Source organism: Scyliorhinus torazame, chromosome 2 (assembly GCF_047496885.1).
Source record: "Scyliorhinus torazame isolate Kashiwa2021f chromosome 2, sScyTor2.1, whole genome shotgun sequence".
Classification (NCBI taxonomy): Eukaryota; Metazoa; Chordata; class Chondrichthyes; order Carcharhiniformes; family Scyliorhinidae; genus Scyliorhinus; species Scyliorhinus torazame.
In genome coordinates, this window is record NC_092708.1 from 118,545,565 (window position 1) to 118,571,851 (window position 26,287).

Below are 26,287 nucleotides of genomic sequence, written 5' to 3' on the forward strand. Positions count from 1 at the left end.
TGCAGTGAGTCAACTAGACCCATTGTTGCAGGCAGAAGAGGTAGGAATTGCTGGGTTACAAATTACAGAATTTAAAAAAAAAAAAATTCTCGGATGCTTTCAATGTTAAAACGTGGATGACTGATGGTTTCCCTAGGCACTAGACATATGCAAGTGCCCAATATAAGCAGCAGTGACAGTCGTGCTATGCATGTAGTCAGATTTTCAGCAAAGACATTTTAATTGTCTCTTGATTCATTTTTGAACAGATCACAGCACTTGATAAACAACTTGCCATTGCTGAAGAGAAACAAAGCAACACTTTTTTTGAAAACAAAAGCTGGAGCTAAATGAAGTTTCCCATTCTATCCAGGATATCAAGGAGCAGCATGGAAGGAGGGGCAGGGGGGGAATGAAATACAGCAAATGCTTTTTATGATTTATATACCACTTCTAATAACAACCAAAGCTCACTTCATACCATAGCTTATGAATTATCAAATCAGTTCCATCACAAGTTATTCACAGAATTTAACTGACCATGACAACGTATTTAGACATAAAGCTACTTTTCTTCATGCCTCTATTTTCTCCTACACTTTTCAATAATTACTTCAAACCTTCTAAAATTGGGAATAGATTTTCACCACTTAATTTCTAGACAAAGCAAGGACTAATTTTAATTTCAATAAACTACATAATAATTTATCCTGCAACATGGAGCAAACCTTCTTAAATAGTCACCTGGTGGACAAAGCTGGGCTGCCTGCTTAACTGCTGCTGTATCTTAACTCTCAGTAATGGCAGCCTTCACAAACTTTGGTCTTCCTTTCACTCAACACATGCTGATTTTCAATACCCTGTTGCACTGATATAAAGCATATGTCAGAATCCTTCACTTCAAAATAAAACTAAACTGCACTTAGACAATAACTTAAGAGATGGCCACATATCATTGATATCTGTTTGCATAATTCAATACCACTGTAATATTTTAGCAATGGTAATATAACCTACATGGCATATAGGCCAACACTTTTCTAATTATTACTGTGATTTTATATTAATGCTGCGCATGGTGTAGTTCTTCAATTTTGAATTATCTGTAACAAAAATTGTCAGTGGATGTAGCCAATTGAACAATTATTAAATTAATGGCAAAAATATCTAACAATGTTCTGAATTTAAAACCTTAGCAATACTGAACAGAAATTATATAAACGGTATTGACAAAAATGTCAAGAACTTTCTAGTGCCAAACAAGCCATATGAAAATATAGCCAGGTTTTGTGCAAGAACATGTCAATCCCTTTCTATTCATGTTTAACCATACCATGGCCTATTATAAAGAACCTGCATGGCTAAAAGAAAATTGGTGCCCTGCACAAATTCATTTGCGACAATTAAATGCTATATTTCTATCATCAATTCAATATTACATATATTTACAATTCAGTATTACATATACCATATTTAGGCTACCAGGAACAAATGCAGTTCACTGTAACTGAACATGTTTGTATGCATATACAGCACAATTTTACAACTTCAGTCATCTTGTGAAGAAGCTTCTGCTTCATAAAAATAACAGAAATATGATACAAGTGCTCGAGGCATTCCCTGGAAGGGGTGCCCTCACACATTTCACATCAGCCTTTATTAACTCTAGTTGAGTCAAAGAAATGTAACGAGGGTAGAGATTACTTGATCGTCTCAGACCCATTCTAACCTAACTGCAATAAACCAACTTGGTTAGAAAGTGCAAACTCTGCTACTCTCTGTCCCTCTTTATGTAGCACCCTCATTGTCCAAAGATTGCTGACATGCCATGATATCCCCATGAGGTGGTGCCCTAAAACTACCTCAGCCAGTAGGGGACTGAATCCTCACTGTTAGCATTATATTACATCACCATACAGCCAACTATCAATTAACATTAAACCACTGGACGTGCACCAGTGTGCATGTATATAAATGCTAACACAATCTCTCTTGGGCAATATAACTGCACCAAAGGCCACACCAGCAATAATGGAATTCCATCCAATCAAAGAGCCTATGGTTTTATGCGCTGGAGAAAGTAAACCAATGGTAGTGTAATAATCGGGGATCATGCCCATTTTTCTGCAAAACAAAGTAACTGCAGAATATCATTGGCCAACATTATGAATTAACAAACTAAATTCTGAGTACATCTAATACTAATGAATTAAAAACTCGTTTGTAATTGACGCATGTTCACAAAGATCTTTACACGCTGCAATGTGCATTAACTTTGTTCCTGCCTCCAAGCGTAATTAATTTGTTACTACTTTACTGACACCTTAGTTCCCAATTAATTAAGATCTGTGAATTGGACACATTTTTTTTAGAATTACGCACTTTTTGGTACTATTGTATTAAGTTATATTTTTATCTTTAGATTCAATGGAATTATCAATTAACGATTATCTGGCTTGGCTTTATTCTATATTCTTGAGAGCTTTTTTTAATACTTGCTTCGAATGTCACCCATCTATCCAAGAGCTGACTGAAAATTTTACATGACAATCAATTCCTTTGTCCCTATGAATTGCAACAAATCACAAAGTTAATATGCAGGTACAGCAAACAATTATCAAGGTAAATACGATGTCAGCATTTATTGCAAGGGGGGTTAGAGTAAATGAAAGAGTAAGAAAATCATGCTGCAATTATATGGGGCTTTGTAAAATCACACCTGGAGTACTGTACATTGTTTTGGTCTCCTGACCCAAAGATATACTCGTTTTAGAAATGGCGCAATGAAGACACATTTGATTGACTCCTGGAATGAGTAGACCTACATTCTCTGGAGTTTAGAAGAAACAGAGGTGATCTCATTGAAATATGTTTAAATAATTCTTGGAGGACTTGACAAACTAGATGCTGAGAGACTGTTTCCACTTGCTGGAGAATCTAGAACTAGAAGAGTAAGCCATTGAGGAATGAGAAGAACTTTCTTCATGAATAAGATTGCGAATCTTTGGAATTCTCTACCCCAGAGCATTGTAGACACCCAAAATCAGTTAGATTTTTGAACAGTAAGGAAATTAAGGGCAAAAGAGAAAATTCTGCAAAATCTCAGCAGGTCTGGCAGCATCTGTAGGGAGAGAAAAGAGCTAATGTTTCGAGATGAGATGACCCTTTGTCAAAGCTAAAAGACGTAGAAAATGGGAGGTACTTATACTGTGGGGCGAGGGAATGAAAGATGAGTCATAGCCACTGGCTATGACTCATCTTACATTCCCTCACCCCACAGTATAAATATTTCATTATCCAAAATAGCTGGCATCCAATTTCATGTTCAGGATTTCTGCAGAAATGGGTGGCACAATGGCGGTGCTTAGTACTGCTGCCTCACAGCACTGATGGGCGCCACTTCCATCCCTGACCCAGGTCATTGCCCGTGTTGGGTTTGCACATTTTCCCCGTGTCTGCATGGGTCTCACCCCCACAACGCAAAGATGTGTAGGCTAGGTCGATTGGCCATGCTAAATTTGCCCCTTAATTGGGGGAAAAACATTTTAAATAGGATTTCTGCAGAAATGTTTTAGTTATCAATCTGTCGTCATTTTATACCCAACTGTTTGCAGTGCCAACTATTATTCCCTAATTTTGTTGATTCCTTACAATTGAAGAGAATGTGTTTTGCATTCACTAGGAAGAAGAAAAATACCCCAGTCTCAAGCTAATTATTTTGAGGCAATTACTATCTGAACACAAACCAGCTCCTTTGAAAGTAAATATTTGAAAGAAAATGCACAATTCATTATATCTGTTAAGTAACAATTTCAAACTCCAAACTTTTGAATATTGTATTTCTCATTTTAAGGAGAAAGTTTGGCAGATATCTGGCAAATGTTCAAACACTGCAGTCTTTATCGGACAATATCTGCCCGAACTGCAATGATGTGATGTGATACTATTATATTTACATCATAATGCAATGAACAGTTAACCTTAACCAGAAAGATAATGCTGAATAAGCAGGCACGATGTAACACTTGTCCCTCAATCAGGAGCAAAAAGTTCAGAATTTACTGACAATAACATAGATAATTTGCATCTGGCGCAATATCTATAAACATTTATTAAACCAATTCTTCACTTGTTGGAAAATACAAACACTGTAAACGGAATAAATGTAAAAATGAACAAAATCTTTAATGGGTTTCATAAATTCCATCGAGTTGATGCGGAATTGCTATGAACGTTCGGTCTCTTCTGAGTAACTGATGCTCCTTCACCAAATCTACACCAATGATTGCTACTTTATATCATCAACAGTAATAGAACTATATTCCTGCCATAATATTTGAACTACAGTTATTTTTTTAAAGTTGACTTTTCTTCCAAATAACAGGAGCATTAAAGAGGTGGTAGCTTAGTAAATTTTGTTTATAGTTAATGAGACTGCTAAAAACATACTGCATTGAAAACATGGAAACAAGAAGATAATGGTATGGTTTCCAATAAAATAGCAATTCACCTTCCTTGTAGAATTTAAACTTAAAAGTCACTGAACTCAAGTGCCAGTTTTTCCGCATCAAATCAAAAAGCTTTCTGCAAAAGACAACCATTTGCTACAATCTGATTTTTCCAATTATGCCCATTGATTCAAAATAAAATAAATAAGACGATAAGACCATCAGACATAGGAGCACAATTTGGGAACTCGGCCCATCGAGTCTGCTCCGCCATTCAATCATGGCTGATATTTTCTCATCCCCATTCTCCTGCCTTCTCCCCATAACCCCTGATCCCCTTATTAATCAAGAACCTATCCATCTCTGCCTTAAAGACACTCAGTGATTTGGCCTCCACAGCCTTCTGTGGCAAAGAGTTACACAGATTCACCACCCTCTGGCTGAAAAAATTCCTCCTCATCTCTGTTTTAAAGGATTATCCCTCTAGTCTGAGATGGTGTCCTCTGGTTCTGGTTCTAGTTTTTCCTACAAGTGAAAGCATCCTCGCCACGTCCACTCTATCCAGGCCTTGCAATATCCTGTAAGTTTCAATAAGATCCTTCCTCATCCTTCGAAACTCCAACGACCCAGAGTCCTCCAATGTTCCTCATGCGACAAGTTCTTCATTCCAGGGATCATTCTTGTGAACCTCCTCTGGACCATTTTCAAGGCCAGCACATCCTTCCTTAGATACGGGACCCAAAACTGCTCACAATACTCCAAATGGGGTCAGACCAGAGCCTTATATAGCCTCAGGAGTACATCCCTGGTCTTGTATTCTAGCCCATTTGACATGAATGCTAACATTGCATTTGCCTTCAACTGCCGACTAAACTTGCACATTAACCTTAAGAGAATCGTGAACAAGGACTCCCAAGTCCCTTTGTGCTTCTGATTTCCTAAGCATTCCCGATTTAGAAAATAGACTATGCCTAAATTCCTCCTTCCAAAGTGCATAACCTTGCACTTTTCCACATTGTATTTCATTGCCCACTCTCCTAGCTTGTCCAAGTCCTTCTGCAGCCCCTTTGCTTCCTCAATATTACCTGTTCCTCTACAGATCTTTGTATCATCTGCAAACTTAGCAACAGTGCCTTCAGTACCTTCTTCCAGATCATTAATGTATATTGTGAAAAGTTGTGGTCCCAGCACAGACCCCTGAGGCACACCACTAGTCACCGGGTGCCATCCTGAAAAAGACCCCTTTATCCCCACTCTCTGCCTTCTGCCAGTCAGCCAATCCTCTACCCATGCCAGGATCTTACCCTTAACACCATGGGCTTTTAACTTATTTAACAGTCTCCTATGCGGCACCTGGTCGAAGGCCTTCTGGAAATCTAAATAAATCACGTCCACTGGTTCTCCTTTGTCTAACTTCCTTGTTACCTCCTCAAAGAACTCTAACAGATTTGTCAGACACGACCTCACAATGACAAAGCCGTGCTGACTCTGTCCTATTTTACCATGCACTTCCAAGTGCTTTGTGATCTCATCTTCAATAACAGACTCTAAATTCTTACCAATGACCAAAGCCAGGCTAACCGACCAATAATTTCCCGTCTTCTGCCTCCCTCCCTTTTTAAAACAGTGGTGTTATATTAGCCACTTTCCAGTCCTCTGGGACCCTTCTTGCCTCCAGGGATTCCTGAAAGATCATCACTAATGCCTCCACAATTTCCTCAGCTATCTCTTTTAGGACCCTGGGGTGTAGTCCATCCGGTCCAGTGGTGATTTATCCACCTTCAGACCTTTCAGTTTCCCCAGAACCTTCTCCATAGTAATGGTGACTGCACTCACCTCTGCCCCCTGATTCTCCTGGAGCTCTGGCATCCCACTGGTGTCTTCCACCGTGAAGACTGATGCAAAGTAACTATTCAGTTCGTCTGCCATTTGTTTGTTTCCTATTATTACTTCTCCAGCCACATTTTCCCGTGGTCCAATGTCTATTTATGCCTCTCTCTTACCCTGTATATATTGAAAAAAACTCTTCCTTTTTCCTTTATATTACTAGCCACCTTGCACTCATAATTCATCTTCACCCCCCTTATTGCTTTTTTAGTTGTTCTCTGCTCGCTTTTAAAGGCTTCCCAATCCTCTGGTTTCCCACTAATTCTCGCCACTTTGTATGCTTTTTCTTTAGCCTTTATGCTGTCCTTGACATCCCTCATCAGCCTTGGATGCCTTGTCCTCCCCTTAGCATGTTTCTGTGAAATTAAATGAAGCTACACAAGCAATAGTGGAAAAACAAGTGTGTCAAGTTCTACATTTCTTTCTGCAAGTTCGACAGCTTACTTAGGTTATCATTTGCATTTAATGTAGCTGGTTTTCCATATGCTCTGTGTTTGCCATTATATTGTTGGATTTCTTGCTAAAATGATAACATCGCAAAAGTTAAACGGTTGGATGCTTACTAATATCTGGAAACTAGTACAAGGAATGGACAGGTTGTCTTCTGAGGAAAGATTGGAGGGGTTAGGTTCATATTCACTAGAATTTAGAAGAATAAGAGATGACTTAATCAAAACCTTTAAGACCCTGAGGGATATTGACAGGGTAAATGTGGAAAGAATGTTTTTTGTCAGGGAATCTATAACTAGGGTTGGTTCACTGTTTAAAGATAAAGGGTCACTCATTTAAGACAGAGATGAGAGAATTTCTTTCTCTTGAGGGTCATGAGTCTTTTACTCAAAAGGAATGTGGAAGCAAAGTCATTGAAGATTTTTGAGGCTGAACGATCTGATTAACAAGTGTGTGAAAGGCAATTAGGGGTAGGCAGGAATGTGGGGTTGAAATTACAATCAGATCAGCCATCATTTTATTGAATGGCGGAGCAGGCTCGAGGGGCCGAGTGGCCTACTCCTGCTGTACCACAACTATAACAAACATCTTTCAAAATGCACAAAAATAGAGCAAAACAAAAACGACATCCGTGAATACCAAAAATCCAGTTAAATTATCTTACCCATCTTTAGTTTGGTCAGCCACACCCGCCAGAAGCTGTACAGTCTTTGGATTGTAGTGTGGATCTGTGTGTAATCCCAGATATTTCTGCACAAAATCTGTCGGAGTCATGTAATGCTCCCCATCCTTGGTCACACTACAAAACTAAGAAGAAATAGTCAAGTTAAGGTGCATATGATACTTGCTTTGATGGAAGGAATCTAGGATTGCAGAGGAACAACCTTTAATGCACATTTCTACCAAGAAAAGACAGTGCAGCTCTTAACAAAATGTACTGTGTTAAAAATACAAAGTTCATAAGATTTTAAATGTTTGGGGCTGCCTCTTTAATGCAAGGTAAAATGATGGAATGAAGGGGATTATGTTCTAAATTCTGCCTGACAACAAGCTTGGGCGATTTGTTTGTTGAAGGTTATAGTGGAGCCCCAGGTTGATTTACTGGGAAGGAGAAGCAAGATATTCACATCTGCAGACAATTGGAATGGACTTTGAGCAGGGAAGAGACTATAGCAAGTCACTGTTATATTGGGTTATAGGAATTTTCTAAAATATCCATGAAACACAGAGGGTAGAGAGTCTGCAAGAATCTGAGAGGGCAAGCGAGAGCAAAGACATAGAGGCAGCCAGTGCTGCACTTGAAGCAGAGAAAATGCGGTCTATGATTAGGAGCTTGCACTCAGATTGAAGGGACCAAGTTTGTGAGGATTTAAACGAGGCTGGAAGATCCGCCTAACTTTGGCTAGAGGGGGAAATCGCCAATTAACCTTCACCATACAAGTCAGTTTGGGGATTAAAAGTTACCTAACTGGGTAAGGAAAAACAGAAGCAGACCATCAGGAGCAGAGGATAGCTTTGCACTAGTTTCTTTAGAATAAAAAGAGTTCACTTAAGGGACAGAGTAAAGTATAACCGTGGCAGTGGATTTCCAGTCATTTAAAAATGTTATCGGGGAAACCTTTCTGTGGTTAAGATGATAAGTTGCCTACTGAATACTGTTTTTTTTAAATAAAACATTTTATTACGGCATTTATGGTTTTAAAGTAACAGAAGACACAAGTACAGATATACACATGGTTCAACGCGTAACACACCCCTCCATCTCCCACAGTTCTCGCCTAAGGTAGACAAACATGGTCTAACTCCCTCCCCCTCTCCCCTTGCTCCCTAATCCCCACCCCCCATATATTGCTGACGTTCAATTTTCTCTGAAGAAGTCGATAAACAGCTGCCACCTACAAACGAACCCTAATGATGAACCTCTCAGGGCGAACTTAATTTTCTCAAGCCTGAGAAACCCAGCCATTTCACTAACCCATATCCCTGCTTTTGGGGGCTTCAATCCCTCCACACTAGTAAGATCCGTCTCCGGGCTACCAAGGAGACAAAGGCCAAAACATCAGCCTCTCTCGCTCCCTGGACTCCCGGGTCTTCCGCCACTCCAAAAATCGCCACCTCTGGACTTGGTGCCACCCTCACCTTTAACACCCTGGACATGACATCTACAAATCCCTGGCAGAATCCCGGTCTTCGGGCATGCCCAAAACATGTGGACATTATTTCCGGCCCTCCTGCACATCGCCCATACCTGTCCTCTACCCCTAAAAACCTGCTCATCCGCGCCACCTTCATGTGTGCCCGGTGAACCACCTTGAATTGTATCAGGCTGAGCCTGGCGCACGATGAGCACGTATTGACTCTGCTCAGGGCACCCTCCCACAGACCCGCCCCTAACACCTTTCCCAACTCATTGTCCCATTTACGTTTTGTCTCCCCTATCTGGGTTTCATCCCACTCCATGAATTGTTCATAAATTTCTGATACCTTACCTTCCCTTCCCCACCCCCGTTCTAGAAACTACCTTGCCCTGTATCCCCTGTGGAGGAAGGAGCGGGAAGATAAAAACCTGCCTTCGCACAAAATCCCTTACGAGATATCGGAGTCCATTCCCTCCTGGCAATTCAAACTTCACTTCCAGATCCTCCAGACTGGGAAAGCTCCCATCAATAAACAGATCCCCCAGCCTCTCAATACCCGCTCTCTGCCACCTCCGAAACCCCCCATCCATCATGCCCGGCACAAACCGGTGATTACCACAGATTGGAGCCCACACCGACGCTCCCTCTACTCCCATATGCTTCTGCCATTGCCCCCAGACTCTCAAGGCTGCCACTACCACTGGGCTTGTGGAGTACCGTGCTTGCGAGAACGACAAAGGTGCCGTTACCAATGCCCCCAAACTTGTGCCCTTACATGCTGCTGCCTCCACCCGTACCCACAACGATACCTCACCAACTACCCACTTCCTAATCATGACTATATTCGCTGCCCAGTAGTTGTTCCTAAAGTTCAGCAGTGCCAGCCCTCCCTCCCCCGGCTCCGCTCCAGCAACAATTTCTTTATTCACAGGGTTTTACCCGCCCACACAAACCCAGATATCACCCTGTTCACCCTCTTAAAAAGGCCGTTGGTATAAAAATAGGGAAACACTGAAAAACAAACAAAAATCTTGGGAGAACCGTCATCTTTACGGCCTGTACCCTCTCCGCCAGTGACAACGGGAACATGTCCCACCTCCAGGCGTCCTCCTTCATTTGTTCCTCTAATTGGCCCAGATTTAATTTGTGTAGCTGCTCCCATCTTCTTGCTACCTGAATACTCAGGTAATGAACCCTACCTTTCACCATCTAAAATGGCAACTCCTCCTCTCCTGCCCCCTTGCTTGGATCACACAAACCTCACTTTTACTCATATTCAATTTGTACCCGGAGAACCGGCCAGATTCTCCTAAGATCCGCATAATCTCCCCCCATTCCCCTACCGGGTCGGAAATATATAGGAGTAGGTTGTCTGCACATAGCGAGACCCTGTGTTCCCACCCCCCCACCCCCAACCCCCCCCCCCCCACCCCACCCCGGACTAGCCCCTTCCAATCATTTGACGCTCTCAACACCATTGCCAATGGCTCTATAGCCAAGGCAAACAACAGCGGGGGGAGGGGACATCCTTGCCTCGTCCCCCGGTGCAATTTTAAATAGTTCGAGCTCACTCGGTTCGTCCGCACGCTCGCCATCGGTGCCTGGTACAGCAACCGAACCCAGTCAATGAAGCCCTGCCCAAACCCGAACCGTCCCAGGACCTCCCACAAATAATTCCATTCCATCCGGTCGAAGGTCTTCTCCGCGTCCATAGCGACCATCACCTCCGTCTCCCTCCCCTCGGATCACATTCAGGAGTATTCTAACATTGGCCGTTAACTGCCTACCCTTAAAAAACCCCGTCTGGTCTTCAGCTATCACCCCCGGAATACAGTCCTCTATCCTCGAGGCCATGATTTTGGTCAGCAATTTGGCATCAACATTTAATAGGGAGATTGGTCTGTATGACCCACATTGCTCTGGGTCCTACTCCCGCTTCAGGATTAATGAAATCGAGGCCCGTGACATTGCTGGGGGAAGAACACCCCCCGCTCCCTTGCCTCATTAAATGCCCTCACCAGCAGCGGGACCAGCATCCCAGAGAACTTCATGTAAAATTCCACTGGGTAGCCGTCCAGTCCCGGGGCCTTGCCCGACTGCATGGCCTCCAATTCCTCTAGCATTTTTTCAATCCCGATCGGGGCTCCCAGTTCCTCCGCCAACCCTTCCTCCACCTTTGGAAACTTCAACCTTTCCAAGAACTGCCTCATTCCCTCCATCCCAGCTAGGGGCTCCGACTCATACAACGGACTGTAAAACTCCTTAAACATCCCATTCACCCCCGCTGAGTTCCTCCTCTGTCCTTCACTCTTCCTATCTCCCTGGCCGCCTCCCTTTTCCTTAGCTGGTGTGCTAGCATCCTACTGGCCTTCTTCCCATACTCGTATATCGCCTCTCTCGCCTTCCTCAACTGCCCCACAGCCTTCCCTGTAGATAACAGCCCAAACTCCATCTGCAGCTTCTGCTGCTCCTTCAACAACCCTGCCTCCGTGGACTTCAGAATACCTTCTATCCACCTGGAGTATCTCCCTAACCAACCTATCCGTCTCTGCCCGTTCCACCTTCTCCCTATGAGCCCGTATCAAAATTAGCTCCGCCCTAACCAGCCCCTTCAGCACTTCCCACACTGTTGCTGCTGAAACTTTCCCCTTATCATTTATCTCCAAATAATTCTGAATGGCCTCCCCCACTTTTCCGCACATCCCCTCATCCGCTAACAGTCCTACATCCAATCTCTATTGCAGGCGCTGACCGCCCGTCCTTGCTCACCCGTAAATCCACCCAGTGTGGGGCATGGTCTGACACGACAATCGCCGAATACTCAGCATCCACCACCCCCGCCAGAAAAGCCTTGTTCAAAACAAAAAAATCTATCCTGAAGTACACTTTGTGAACCTGGGAGAAAAAAGAAAACTCCTTCGCTCTTGGCCGTCCAAATCTCCACGGATCTACCGCCCCCCCCCCCCCCCCCAATCTGTTCCATAAACCCCTTTAGCTCCTTCATCGCGGCTGGCACCCTGCCTGTCCTTGAACTCGACCGATCTAACCTTGGTTCGGTGACCGTATTAATGTCCCCTCCCATGATCAACCTACGCGAGTCCAGGTCCTGGATCTTCCCCAACACCCGCCTCATAAACTCCACGTCATCCCAGTTTGGTGCGTAAATATTTACTAAGACCACCAGCATCCCCTGACAACTTCCCACTTACCATAACATCCCTACCCCTGTATCCGCCACTACTTCAAATGAAACCCGCTTATTAATCAAGATCGCAACCCTCCCAGTTTTAGAATCTAGCCCCAAATGAAATACCTGCCCTATACTGAATATTGTTTTGACCACATTGCTTTTAACTTGCTTGTTAAAGTAAAAGTCTTAACTTGAAATCCTGTCTTGTCATGTGATCTTTTCGGTCTGTCAATTGAAATTAAAATATCTTTTTACAAATTATTGATCTCTATGGGGATTGTAACAACTGCTTAACGCAAGAAACAGGAGCAAGAATAGATCAGTCGATCCTATACCATTCAATACAATGATGTTTGATCTTCTACCTCAATGCCACCTTTCTACACTATCACCATATCTCTTAATTCCCTTAGCATTCAAAAGCCTCTGCTGAGTACACTCAAAAACAAATATCCATAGCTATCTGGGATACAGAATGCTAAAGATTCACAACCCTTTGAATAAATACATTTATGCTCATTTCAATCTCCCCGTGGGTTTCCTCCGGATGCTCCAGTTTCATCCCACAAGTCCAGAAAGACGTGCTTGTTTGGTGAATTGGGCATTCTGAATTCTCCCTCCGTGTACCCGAACATGCGTCGTAGTGTGGTGACTAGGGGATTTTCACAGTAACTTTATTGCAGTGTTAATGTAAGCCTACTTATGACAATAAAGATTATTAATAATTCTTATTAAATTGTCAGCCACTGTAAGCCCCCCTAGTTCTGGACTCCCAGCTGGGGAAAATCTTCCATCATCTACTCAAGCGAGCCCCTTAAGAATTTTATATATTTAAATGAGATCACCTCTCATTCTTCTCAAACGTGGGCAAATTAGGTCCAGTGCACCCAATTTCTCCTCATAGGAGAATCCCTTTACCTCAGAAATCAGTTCAGTCAACTTTCACGACAAGGAGCATCTGGAGAAAATGCAAACTCCACACAGACAGTCACCCAAGGCGAGAATTGGAGCCAGGTCCCTGGAACGGAGTGGGCACTGCCACGGTCAAACAAATCCACCCTTTTCCTTTCAGCCTTCTAAAGCAGCTGATCGGTCCTTAGCATTCTGGTGCACATTGCAATGACCCCCCAACACCCTCCCTTTCCCAAGCAAGTGCAAGGGATACAACAATTATTCTTTTTTGTCGACTATGTACATACTGTGTACATTCCCTTGGCCGCAGAAAAATACTTTTCACTGTACTTCGGTACATGCAACAAGAAATCAAATCAAAAATCAATCTGCATCATTAACTCCCTCCAAGGCCCTAAACACATTTTCAAGGTGAAACAGCAATTTACTTACTTTTTTTAATTCTATACGGATTACAATGCTATTTTCTCTACATTGGGAAAATGAAATGCAAATTGGGTGATCGTCCTGCAGAACACCTCCGTTCAGTCCGCAAGCGTGACACCGAGCTCTCAGCTGTCTGCAATTTCAAGTCACCATTGAAATGAAAAATGAAATGAAAATCGCTTATTGTCACAAGTAGGCTTCAAATGAAGTTACTGTGAAAAGCCCCTAGTCGCCACATTCCGGCGCCTGTTCGGGGAGGCTGATACAATTTTATTCCCACTCTAACCTACGTCCTTGGCCTCCTAACATCATTCCAATGAAACTCACTATTTCCCGAGAAACTGCACCTCATCTTTTGACTCTGCATTTTACAGCTCGGGTCAATTTTGATTTGATTTGCTTTGATTTATTATTGTCACATGTATTAGTATACAGTGAAAAGTATTGCTTCTTGCATGCTATGCAGACAACGCATACCGTACATAGGGAAGGAAGGAGAGACTACAGAATGTAATGTTACAGACATAGCTAGGGTGTAGAGAAAAGATCAACTTAATAAAAGGTAGGTTCATTGAAAAGTCCGATGGCAGCAGTGAAGAAGTTGTTCTTGAGTCGGTTGGTACGTGACCTCAAACTTTTGTATCTTTTTCCTGACGGAAGAAGTTGGAAGAGAGTATGTCCAGGGTGCGTGGGGTCCTTAATTATGCTGGCTGCCTTTCCGAGGCAGCGGGAATTGTGGACAGAGTCAATGGATGAGAGGCTGATTTGCGTGATGGACTGGGCTACATTCACGACCTTTTGTAGTTTCCTGCTGTCTTGGGCAGAGCAGGAACTATACCAAGCTGTGATACAACCAGAAAGAATGCTTTCAATGGTGCATCTGTACAAGCTGGTGAAAGTCGTAGCTGGCATGCCAAATTTCCTTAGTCTTCTGAGAAAGTAGAGTCGTTGGTGGGCTTTCTTAACTATAGTGCTGGCATGGGGTGACCAGGACAGGTTGTTGGTAATCTGGACACCTAAAAACTTGAAGCTCTCGACCCTTTCTACTTCGTTCCCATTGATGTAGATATTATCCTCCACACTTCCTGAAGTTGATGAAAATCTCCTTTGTTTTGTTGACATTGTTGACAATTTTAGATAATAAACTATGGGGGAGGGGGGGGGTGCACATAGCTGCCGTTGTTGATTCTGGGGGGTTTAAGTTGCATCTCTACTAGACACATTTTAGTTTGCCTGTCCCAATTATATTATTTTTGCCAATGCAATATCATTCCTTTATGTCTTGCCTTCAATCCTTTATCACTGACCTTCTCAGTTGTCACTTTGTCCCCTTGCCATGCTTAAAAACATTTTTATGAAGGCATTTATATAAACAGTAAATACAAAAACAAGAGCAAGAACAAAGAGGATCATGATAAATAACTAGCTAATCAACACAAATCTCCCCTCCCCACCTTTCCCCTCCTTCCGTCTTGCCTTCCCTGTTTTAACCCCTTTATTCCCCCCCCCCCATTCTGCTGACACCTTAGTCCTCCTTGAAGAAGTCGATGACCGGATTCCAACTCTGGGCACAGCCATCAATCGACCCTCTCAAGACAAACTTGATTTTTTTCTAACCTTAGGAAATCTGCCAGGTCGCTCACCCACACCCCCAGTTATGGCGGCTGCGAGACCCTCCACCCAAACAAAATCAGTTTTCCGGCTGTCAGGGAGGCAAAGGCCAAGACATCGGCCTCTCTCGCCCCCCTGGACTCTTGGGTTTTCCGACCCTCCAAATATCGCTACCTCTGGACTCGGGGACACATTCACCCTCAATACCTCGGACATTACACCCGCGAAGCCCTGACAGAACCCCTCCAGTTTCGGACATGCCCGGAACATATGGACATGGTTCGCAGGCCTCCTTGCGCACCTTCCACACCTATCCACAAAAAAACTACTCATCCTGGCCACTGTCATGTGCGCCTTATGAACTACTTTGAACTCGAGAAGGCTAAGCCTCGCGCACGAGGACGCATTCACCCTCCTCAGGGCCTCTTCCCACACCCCAGCCTCCATTTCCCTGCCCCTAGTTCCTCCTTCCATTTCCGTTTGACTTCTCCCTCCCAGTCCATTAGCTCCTTATAAATCTCGGATACCTTACCCTCACCCACTCCTTCCCTCGATAGCACTTTATCCTGCAATCCCATGGGTGGAAAACCGGGAAAGGACAGCACCTGCTTACTCACAAAATCGCAAACCTGTAAGTATCTAAACCTATTCCTGCTGGGCAGCTCATATCCCTCCTCCAGGTCCTCTAAGCTCACAAAGCTGCCTCTCACAAACAGGTCCCCAAACACTCAATCCCTGCCTGCTGCCAGCCCCGAAACCTCGCATCCAGCCCCCTCGGTGTAAACCTGTGATTGTCACAAATCGGTGCCCACACCGAGGCACCTTCCATCCTCAGATGCTGCCGTCACTGCCCCCATACCCTCAGGGCCGCCACCACCACTGGGTTCATGGAGTACTTGGTCGGTGAGGACAGCAGAGGCGCCGTCAACAGTGCTCCGAAACTTGTTCCCCTATAATAGGCCGCCTCCCATCTGCACCCCACACCGACACCTCCCCCACTATCCACTTCCTAACCATGGCTATATTAGCTGCCCAGTAATAATTCATTATGTTTGGCAAGGCCAGCCTGTCTGTTCCCCCAACCCAACAACACCTTCTTGACCCGCGGGGCTTTCCCCGCCCACAGAAACCTAGAGATCACAGCATTTACTTTCTTAAAGAACGATTTTGGGACGAAGATTGGGAGGTTCTGACAGACAAATAAGTGCCTCAGCAGCACCATCATTTTCAAAGTCTTCACCCACCTCGCCAGCGAGTGGCAACATATCCCACCTCTTAAAATCTCCCTTCATTTGTTCCACCAGCCGAGCCAAATTCAACTTATGCAGCTGCTCCCATCCTCGCGCCACCTGGATACCCAAGTACCTGAAGCTCATCGCCACCACTCATGATTCCCCCAATGGGTCTGAAATATACAGCAACAGGTTGTCTGCATACAGCGAGACCTGTGCTCAAACCTGCCCTCTCACACAAACCCTCTCCAACTCCTAAAAGTCCTAACACTTCCCACAGATACTCCCACTCCACACGATCGAAAGGCTTCTCTGCACCATTACCACTGCCACCTCCACGTCTTGTCCTTCCGGGGGCATCATTATCAGGTTTAATAGTCTCCTAACATTCACGATAATTGCCTCCACTTTACAAACCCTGTCTGGTCTTCCCCCATCATCCCCGGCACACAGGTCTTGATACGCAAGGCCAAGATCTTCGCCGCCAACTTAGCTCCACATTTAATAACGATATCGGGTGGCATGCCCCAACTGCTCCAGATCTTTATCTTTCTTCAATATTAGAAATATGGACGCCTGCAATAATGTAGGGGACAGCATCCCCTTTTCTCCTCACTTATTATATGCCCTCACCAGCAGAAGCCCCAGGTCCCCCCCAAAGTCTTATAAAATTCCACAGGGAACCCATCCAAGGTCTTCATTGCCCCCATACTCTCCTCACCTACACCCAGCCCCTCCACCTATTCCTCCTCCATCTTGGGGAACATCAGCCCACCCAGAAACCGCTGCATTCCCTCTTTCACAGCACCCCCCCCCCCCCCCCCCCTTTCAATTCAATTCCCGCTTTTAATGGTTCCACCGCCTTGGCTAGGTCCTCCTGGGCTTCCCTGCTTTGCCGGCTGAACTTCTCGTTCAAGAAGTCCACCAGTTGCTCCGTTGACCACTGGGCGGGCAGGACAGTCCCTTTACCCTCCGCCATCTTGACCTGTGGCGCACAAAGATCCTCTTGCTCCAACTGCTCCCTTTTTTTCGCCCCACTTCTGGTCCGTGGATCCATCCACATCAGTGGGGTTCAGCTTTCTTCAGCGAAACACCTACCCAATAAGCAGGGAAAATGTCGGAAAAAACGCCTCTAGCGGGAGCTGCCAAATGTACGATCACATTCCATGGCCGCCACCGGAAGTCCTGCCATATTTCAAACTGTTAAGTTTCTAAGCACTTCCTGTTCTGAAGGGTCACGGGACTGAAACATTAGCTGTTTTACTTTCCACAGATTATTTCCAACATTTTTTGGGTTTTTTCTGGCCCAACCTTTGTGGATTCCTACTCAGCAAACATATTTAAACACTGAATATAATGTCTAATATTTAATTTGTTAGAAACTAAAAATTGCACATGGCTATCAGTTAAAATGCTACACTGCAAAGATGCAACATATATTGGCCCATGGAATAATGTACTTTATATTTCTACAGAAAGCGACTGGCTCAGTCAATAGCTAAATTACCGAAAAACCGATGGGTTCTCAACAGACAAGCGTGGCAAGACCAACTGGGATCTGTTGGTTTAAATAGTCCATCACATCATTAGGATCAACATAGGAGGTCAGGCCAATTCTTTTTTTTTTCCCCCAAATAGTTTAATTAAGGAAAATGTTCATTATAACTCAATAAAACCACAACACATAACAAACACAACTCCTAACTTACCCCCCTTCCCAACCCCCCCTCCCCCCCCCCCCCCCCCCCAAAACAAAAGCAAAACTGAACCAAACCCCCGCCCCAAACTTAACCCCTGACTGTGACTAGCTCCATTAAAACGTGCTGTTAGATAATTTGGACATTCTGAATTCTCCCTCTGTGTACCCGAGCAGGTGCCAGAATGTGGCGACTAGGGGCTTTTCACAGTAACTTCATTGCAGTGTTAATGTAAGCCTACTTGTGACAATAAAGATTATTAAATAGGAAATAAATGGCTGCCATCTCGAGTTGAACCCATCTGCTGACCTCCTCAAGATGTACTTGACCTTCTCCAAGTACAAAACTCCATAAGCTCACTCAACCAGGACAAGGCACAGGGTGAAACCAGAGTCTTCCACCCAAGCAGAACTTACCTGCATGCTATCAGCGAAGCAAAGGTAAGGGCATCCGCCTTCACCCCCGTCTGCAGTTAAAATCATTAATCATTTAATTCCAGGTATTATATTGAGTTTAAATTCCACCACTTCCCATGGCGATATTAGAATCTTGGCCCCCAGATCATTATACTGGTTCTCCAGATTACAAGTCCAGCAACAATACCACTACACCATCACCTCACCTCAGGCGAGCTATGCCTGTCCTGCTCAGCCATGCAGTGCACAGAATGAAACAGAATAGGTTGGGAGGTCATTAGGTCCATTGTGTCCACGTCAATTCTTTCAAAAAGCTATCCAATGAGTTCTAATCCAATGCTCTTTGTCCATAGCTCTGCAAATGTTCCGTCTTCAACTATTTCTCCAATTGGCTTTTGAAAATTATCAAATCTGCATATCATGGGCACAGGCATTGTTAACAAAGAAAAATTCAACATTATACCAAATTAATTTTCCAATGCCTTCAAGGTGATAAGAACAGAGAATGAAACGTTCAAGCAACAAACTTGTGCTTATTTAACAAGCTGAATTAGAGCGACTGTTTCTATGTTTCTGTTATTCTCTAATTAAGAGATTCTATCATGAATTGTCGTTTCTGCACATCAACAACGATGGGATAAGAAACATTTGGGCTAAAAAATATTCTTCAGGAATATCCTGATTCTAGTCACAATTTTTTTTTTTTTTTTTTAAATATTTTTATTCTCCTTTTTCATATTTTCATCCAAATTTACACCCACCAACAAACAATCATCGGTAACAAATACAATGTCAATCTCCTGTCCAACAATCCCTTCCTCCCACCAACCTCCAAACAACCCTCAACATTTTAAATACAAACATCAAAGAAAAAGAATCAGGAATCCACCATCACCCCATTCATAGTCGCCAACAACATACACAATCCAACAATCCCCCCCCCCTCCAACCTAATCAGCAGCTCGGTGTCACAGTGGTTAGCACAGTTGCTTCACAGATCCAGGGTCCCGGGTTCAATTCCCGGCTTGGGTCATCGTCTGTGTGGAGTCTGCACGTTCTCCCAGTGTCTGCATGGGTTTTCTCCAGGTGCTCCGGTTTCCTCCCACAGTCCAAAGATGTGCAGGTTAGGTGGATTAGCTAGCTAAATTGCCCTCCAAAAAGGTTAGGTGGAATTACTGGGTAACGGGGATAGGTTGGAAGTGTGGGCTTGGGTAGGGTGCTCTTTCCAAGGGCCGGTGCAGACTCGATGGGTTGAATGGCCTCCTTCTACACTGTAAATCCTATGATTCTATGATAATGTTCGATGTCATCCAATTCTTGAAAGTGCATAATAAACAAAGCCCATGAATTGTTCTAGTCGCAAAATTAAGAAGCTTGTTTTTTTGTCCCCCGTGGTGAAATAGTGCACAAAATACAATTCCATGAAGTTAATTCTGTTACTGTACTTTAGTAAACACTGGCCATAATTAATTGTTATTTATATACAAATATTGCAGCATCTTCAGGCGAGGGCAGAGATGTGGTTTAAAATGGAAATTCAAAAGATGTTGGCCACTTCACCCCACTGTTTAGCTTAGTGAAAACAGCATTTCACTCCCTGCCTCACCATTTGAATTAAAATGTCTTCACTGGCATTATATTATCACCATGGTAAACTAAAACTCCCACAAACTAAACTCCCCACAGAAATGGAAGTCTTGCTCACTTCAATACAAATATACTTTTAGAACAAGGCAAATGTAGTCATTTCAAACAACCTCTGTGACTCTGTCATTCCTTAAGGTTTTACTTCTGGGATTTTTATTTTTGCTTTCTCTCCTTTTCCCACTTCTCTTCATCCAATTTTTATTTTCCTCTCCATTTTTTCCTGTACCTGATTTGGCACTGAATTCACCCACTCTAACTTACCCTTTCCTCCTCAGTCTTGTTCCTGCGCTGTTAATGTCACAATCTTTTAATCAGATTGTTTCGGAGACACAGTTGCATGCCCTGCTCACGCAGGTGCTAGATGGCAAATTTCCCTCTCTGTAATATTATCAATTTGTGCTTTCAGCACTTTTGTCACACTAAACAAATTTAAACATAAAACGTGCAAGGGCAAGCCTAACAGCTATGCCACTGCTACAGAAAATTATGGTTCATTAAAATTACTATCTAGAGCCATTCATCCACTACATAGCTGAAAAGCAATGTCAAACTTGCTGATGGGGAAAGAGCTGGACTGATTGGATAACCCTTTCAAAGGACTGGCAAAGGTAAGATGGGCAAATGTTGAATAAATAACTGTTACTTTATTCCTAAGTGAATATGACAGATTTAAACACTGCATAATATAAACATGTGCCAAGTTTTTCAAAGACTAGTTTTGCTAGTTTTGAGTACAAATAAAAGTCACAAGTGCGAAACAGACATGCTAATCCATAACTCCCTCACATCTTCTCCACTCTGCCATTATACAATTTTCTAATCAATAAGAAACAAGATCATGTTTGCCACACTCTTTTGAGTTATTCTACAGTGTATTAATTTCACAAAGATATATTTTAATTTTTTTCAAACCATTTATTTCTTCAGACCCTTTTTTCTGCCACCTCCCTCCCTCCCCTCGGTTGGAAAGTCCTAGCTGCAGATGTCAATAATGTGGGTCCTCTTGTCAGGTTAATTCAATTTTAAGTCTAGGAAGGTGTAGGAGCACCTGGTGCATGTTTCCTCCAAAATCAACCATATGGCACTCATTACAGTAGTCATGTAAAGCGCCAATGACATTGATGCAGCAAGTTAGTTGGCATTACAGACACCCCAATTGCAGCACTCGACTGCCTGAGCTGCCAGGCTGCTCACAAAAATAGATTAACAAGACAATCTGTACCAGAGAAAATAAAGACTCAAATAACAGAACAGTAAATATCAAGAAGCAATTTTTAACTCTGTGCTGAATTGACACAAGCTACTTTTGCGCGATGCCAAATTTAGGCCAGGCATGCGTGCCCTACTAATGAGCAACAGGTTTAGTCTTACACTCCTTAGTGCAAAGTACAGGAGCGTGCTGGAGTCACAAAATAATTAGGATGCAGCTAATACTCCATGCAAATAGCTGAACACAGCTGTACTCATAAATCCTGCCTAAAGCCCCAACAATTTAAATCTGCATCAAATGTCACAACATGTTTTCCAGTACAAGAACAAAGGAATATGGTCATCTCCCTCAAACTCCAGAAGTTTTTCACAGCTGTTTAACCTTGATATTGTCAAAACGTATCAATTATTTCTAGATTTAAAGTTTAACAGAAAATACTACTTACTGACCATACTGTAGACCCTGAAAACCAATATTTAACCACTATTTTGTAATAATTAACGAATGTTTCCTACAATAATGACTTCACTTCAAATTACTTTGGGACATCTTGATCTTGAAAGGTACCATATAAATGCAAGCACTTTCTTTTTCTTTATTCTCAAGAATGTTTTGTTGAACCAATGATTTACTTCCAGAATAAGACCACTAATTGAATGCTCAAAGTAAGGCAGTGGTGATATATTAATTAAAAATACAGGAAAGAAAGGAAAATATATTTATGCTAACAACCAACATGTGTATGTTGTTAAAGTTAATATTCTGGTTTTTTTTTTTTTAAATGATCACAGATGTGTCATCCAGGAGTAAAGGGATTCCTTCCTGCAATGCAGAAGCACAAGGATGAATGATTGACAGTGCTGTGTTCAGGCTTGGTCAACAAAAGGGAACACTTAGGCAAAGAAGAACTGCAGAGAGCATCCAAGCGGCTGATCTCGAGCGGCAAATTATGACAGGAAGATACACGTCGCATCATGCCAAACCATTTGTAGTGCCTCAACAAACCAGAGATATGTGACTATCTATCATTTCCATGTCCTGGTTCCCTCCTGGTATCTTTAATATTCGCCTTCAGATGTAAATCTAATCTGCTCTGAAATATCACAACTGACTCAACTTCATGGGTATTTCATAATAATGCATTCAATATTGTAATTTGACATCCCAAACACATCTTCTAGGTGTTTCCTTAACCTATTTTCAAATAAGTACAGCATTAGTTTTTCAGGTCATCATAACTATATCCTTTCATTACCACTGCATCACAGTCAATCATTGACTCTTAAAGTGAGTTGTTGAGCTGTCATGACATGTACTGTTATGATCCAGATTAATCATCTGGACATGAATGTAAGAGGTATGATCAGTAAGTTCGCAGATGACACAAAAATTGGTGGTGTGGTGTGTAGTGAGGAGGAAAGCCTTACATTACTGGACGATATAGATGGGCTGGTCAGATGGGCAGAACAATGGCAACACTGAAAAGTGTGAGGTAATACATTTTGGGAGGACTAACAAGGCACATGAATATACAATAAATGGTAGGACCCTAGGAAGGATGGTGGATCAGAGGGAACTTGGTGTGCATGTCCAGAGATCCCTAGAGACAGCAGGACAGGTAGATAGGTGGTTAGGAAGGCATATGGGATACCTACCTTTATTAGCCGGGGCATAGAATACAAAAGTACGGAGGAAATGATGAGGCTATATAAAATGCTGGTTAGGCAACAGCAGGACCATTGCGTACAGTTCTGGTTGCCACACAATAGGAAGGAAGTGATGGCACTAGTGAGGGCGAGGAGAAGATTCACCAGTATGTTGACTGGGCTGCAGAGTTTCAGCTATCAAGAGATTCTAATTAGGCTGGGGTTGTTTTCCTTGGAGCAAAGAAGGGGGACTTGATTGAGATGTACAAAAGGGGGTTAGATAGGGTGGACAGTGAGAGCCTTCTCCCGCGGATGGAAGTGGCTGGCACGAGGAGACATAGCTTTAAACTGAGGGGTAATAGATATAGGACAGAGGTCAGAGGTAGGTTCTTTACGCAAAGAGTGGTGAGGCCGTGGAATGCCCTACCTGCAACAGTAGTGAACTCGCCAACATTGAGGGCATTTAAAAGTTTATTGGATAAGCATATGGATGATAAGGGCATAGTGTAGCTTAGATGGCTTTTGTTTTGGTGCAACATCGTGGGCCGAAGGGCCTGTACTGCGCTGTATCGTTCTATGTTCTATGAGGGGCATAGATAGGATGGATAGGAAGGAACTTTTCCCCTTAGCAGAAGGGTCAATAACCAAGGGGCATAGATTTAAAGTAAGGAGCAGGAGGTTTAGACAGGATGTGAGGAAAAACATTTTCACCCCGAGGGTGTTTGGAATCTGGACATCACTGCCTGAAAGGGTAGTAGAGGCGGGAACCCTCACACCATTTAAGTAGTGTTTAGATGAGCACTTGAAATGCCACAGCAAACAAGGCTACGGACCAAGTGCTGGAAAATAGAATTAGAGTAGATAGCTGCTTGATGGTCAGCGCGGACACAATGTGCTGAAGGTCCTCTTTCCATTAGACATAGGAGCAGAATTAGGCCATTCGGCCCATCAAGTCTGCTCCGCCATTCAATCATGGCTGATATTTTTCTCATCCCTATTCTCCTGCCTTCTCCTCATAACCGCTGATCCCCTTATTAATCAAGAACCTAGCAATCTCGGTCTTAAAGACCCTCAGTGATTTGGCCTCCACAGCCTTCTGCGGCAAAGAGTTACACAGATTCACCACCCTCTGGCTGAAGAAATTCCTCCTCATCTCTGTTTTAAAGGATCGTCCCTTTAGTCTGAGATTGTGCCCTCTGGTTTCTAGTTTTTCCTACTAGTGGAAACATCCTCTTCACGTCCACCCTATCCAGGCCACGCTGCATCCTGTAAGTTTCAATAAGATCCCCCCCCCCTCATCCTTCTAAACTCCAACGAGTACAGACCCAGAGTCCTCAACCGCTCTTTCCATGCTATAAAAACTGTATGACTCTCTCTGACACAGATGTACACTGGCAGAGACCAGCATAGTAAATCAGAAAGGAATAGGCTGTATTTTACTGTTTGAGGAATAAGAAATATGCTTTTAATTGAAATCACAGAGCATGGCAGGACCATGTGGGAATTTACATGCAGGATCTTGGGGGAATTTATCCACATTGCATTCAATGACTTCCAGAAACTTATGGTTCAGTATCTTGTTCAGCCGATGCAGGTACATATTCCCGTACCAGCCTCCCTGAACAGGCGCCGGAATGCCAATCGCCATCGGCCTGAAACATTAACTATATTTCGCTCAACACAGATGCAACCATATATGCTGAGCATTTCCAACACTCTTTTTAATTTCAAATTTCCAGCATCCGCAGTATTTTGCGTTCACATTAAAGATGGTGGTGTTTACTTCAAGTAAAATAATACCTTCATTCACGGCCGAACTTCTATAACAAATTGAATTCAATCTCTTTGGTTAAACAGTCAATCTGATTTCCACGATAGAATAGTTCATACGCTTTAGCACCACAAAAGAAATTAATGATATCACACAAATGCCATTTTACATTATGGACCGACCAGCCAGAATCAACAGGGCAGTTGAGTTAATCTATCATTTACAACTGATCCATAAACCAACTTCACAGTACAGGCTTAAAATGTGACAATAAGTGAAGTAAAAAAGAAACGGTGCAGATCACTTTCCCACATTATCGCCAAAAAAGATGCTAAATTTGCAGTAAAGGTGAACAGCTGCAACTAAAATACAAATATGATGCAAAGTTGAAACAACATACATAAATAATTTCAATTACCTTCAAAAATACGGCTCTTAATTCGCTGGGGTCTGCCCTTTTTGTTGACTGCACCTGAAATAAAAACATGTTATATCCATTGCCCAGGAAAATTTTCTTGGACAAATACATGTAAGAAAAGGGGCAATTTTAATAGAATATTTATTTTCACAACTTTGAACAATGTTCAAACTGCCACTGAAAAGCTTCAGAAATTACAATGTTGTGCATCAGCTGAATAACCGTGAATGCATTATAAAACTAATTCACCATTGCTCTTTAACTAGTTAAGCAAACTTGACACGAAGAGATTCCTCCAGACAAAAATTTGAAATCAATCCCGGCACATCCTTATTTTAAAAAGCAAGCAGACACAGCTAAACGCTGCAGACTTTACATTTTACAAACTAAGTCGCTGTTTCTGTCAGATGATACCACATCTGGTTATTGAGGCTGTGGTCAATTAATTTTAACGCTTTGCCGGAACAGTTCGCTGCCTGAAGTATTTATATTCCACTGTCACACACCCATTTCTAGATATTCTGACAACAATGCGTACAAGCTGCTAAACACACATCCTGATTTTAAACTGCTTAAAGGTAACTCAAGGCCAAGCGCTAGGCCTCCAAACATCGATCGCCAAGCAGGAAAAAACCAACACCAGCGGCCCTTCATGTCCAAATCTCACACACAGATTGCCGACAGAGCCAGTGCCCCTAATGCAGAGAAGGGGGCCGCACAGGACCGTGGCGGACGCGGCCACCAGCTCCAAGCCGGCATAGACATTCTCAGTTGTGTCACCTTGACCGCCATGCTGCAGCTCTGATGTCACCGGGCGTCCTGACGGATCCGCGCCAACGTCACCGGTCAGAGGTCAGACAGTCACCCGGGAAACAGCCAGCGGCTGCTGGGACACCGGAGGGAGGGAGATCCGGGGGGAGGGGGGAGATCCGGGGGGAGGGGGGGTGGGAGATCCGGGGGGAGGGGGGGTGGGAGATCCGGGGGGAGGGGGGGGGGAAGAAGATCCGGGGGGAGGGGGGGAGATCCGGGGGGAGGGGGGGGAGATCCGGGGGGAGGGGGGGGGAGATCCGGGGGGAGGGGGGGGGAGATCCGGGGGGAGGGGGGGGAGATCCGGGGGGAGGGGGGGGGAGATCCGGGGGGAGGGGGGGGAGATCCGGGGGGAGGGGAGGGGGGGGAGAAGATCCGGGGGGAGGGGGGGGAGATCCGGGG

The 26,287-nt window shown here is 43.6% G+C and overlaps 1 protein-coding gene across 5 annotated transcripts in view; it reads right to left on the reverse strand.

The window, feature by feature from the left end:
- slc25a12 (solute carrier family 25 member 12) overlaps positions 1-25,942 on the reverse strand; it is a 178,686-nt gene extending 152,744 nt beyond the window's left edge. Inside the window, exons 1-3 of one of the 5 annotated variants that reach the window (XM_072475934.1) lie at positions 25,859-25,942; positions 25,079-25,132; positions 7,429-7,571 (exon numbers count right to left, since the gene is read on the reverse strand). In XM_072475934.1, the coding sequence (XP_072332035.1) occupies positions 7,429-7,571; positions 25,079-25,132; positions 25,859-25,870 (209 nt within the window). In that variant the 5' untranslated portion in view covers positions 25,871-25,942. The other 4 variants (XM_072475935.1, XM_072475936.1, XM_072475933.1 and 1 more) reach the window with 4 other exon arrangements.
- Between the last annotated feature and the right edge of the window lie 345 nt (positions 25,943-26,287).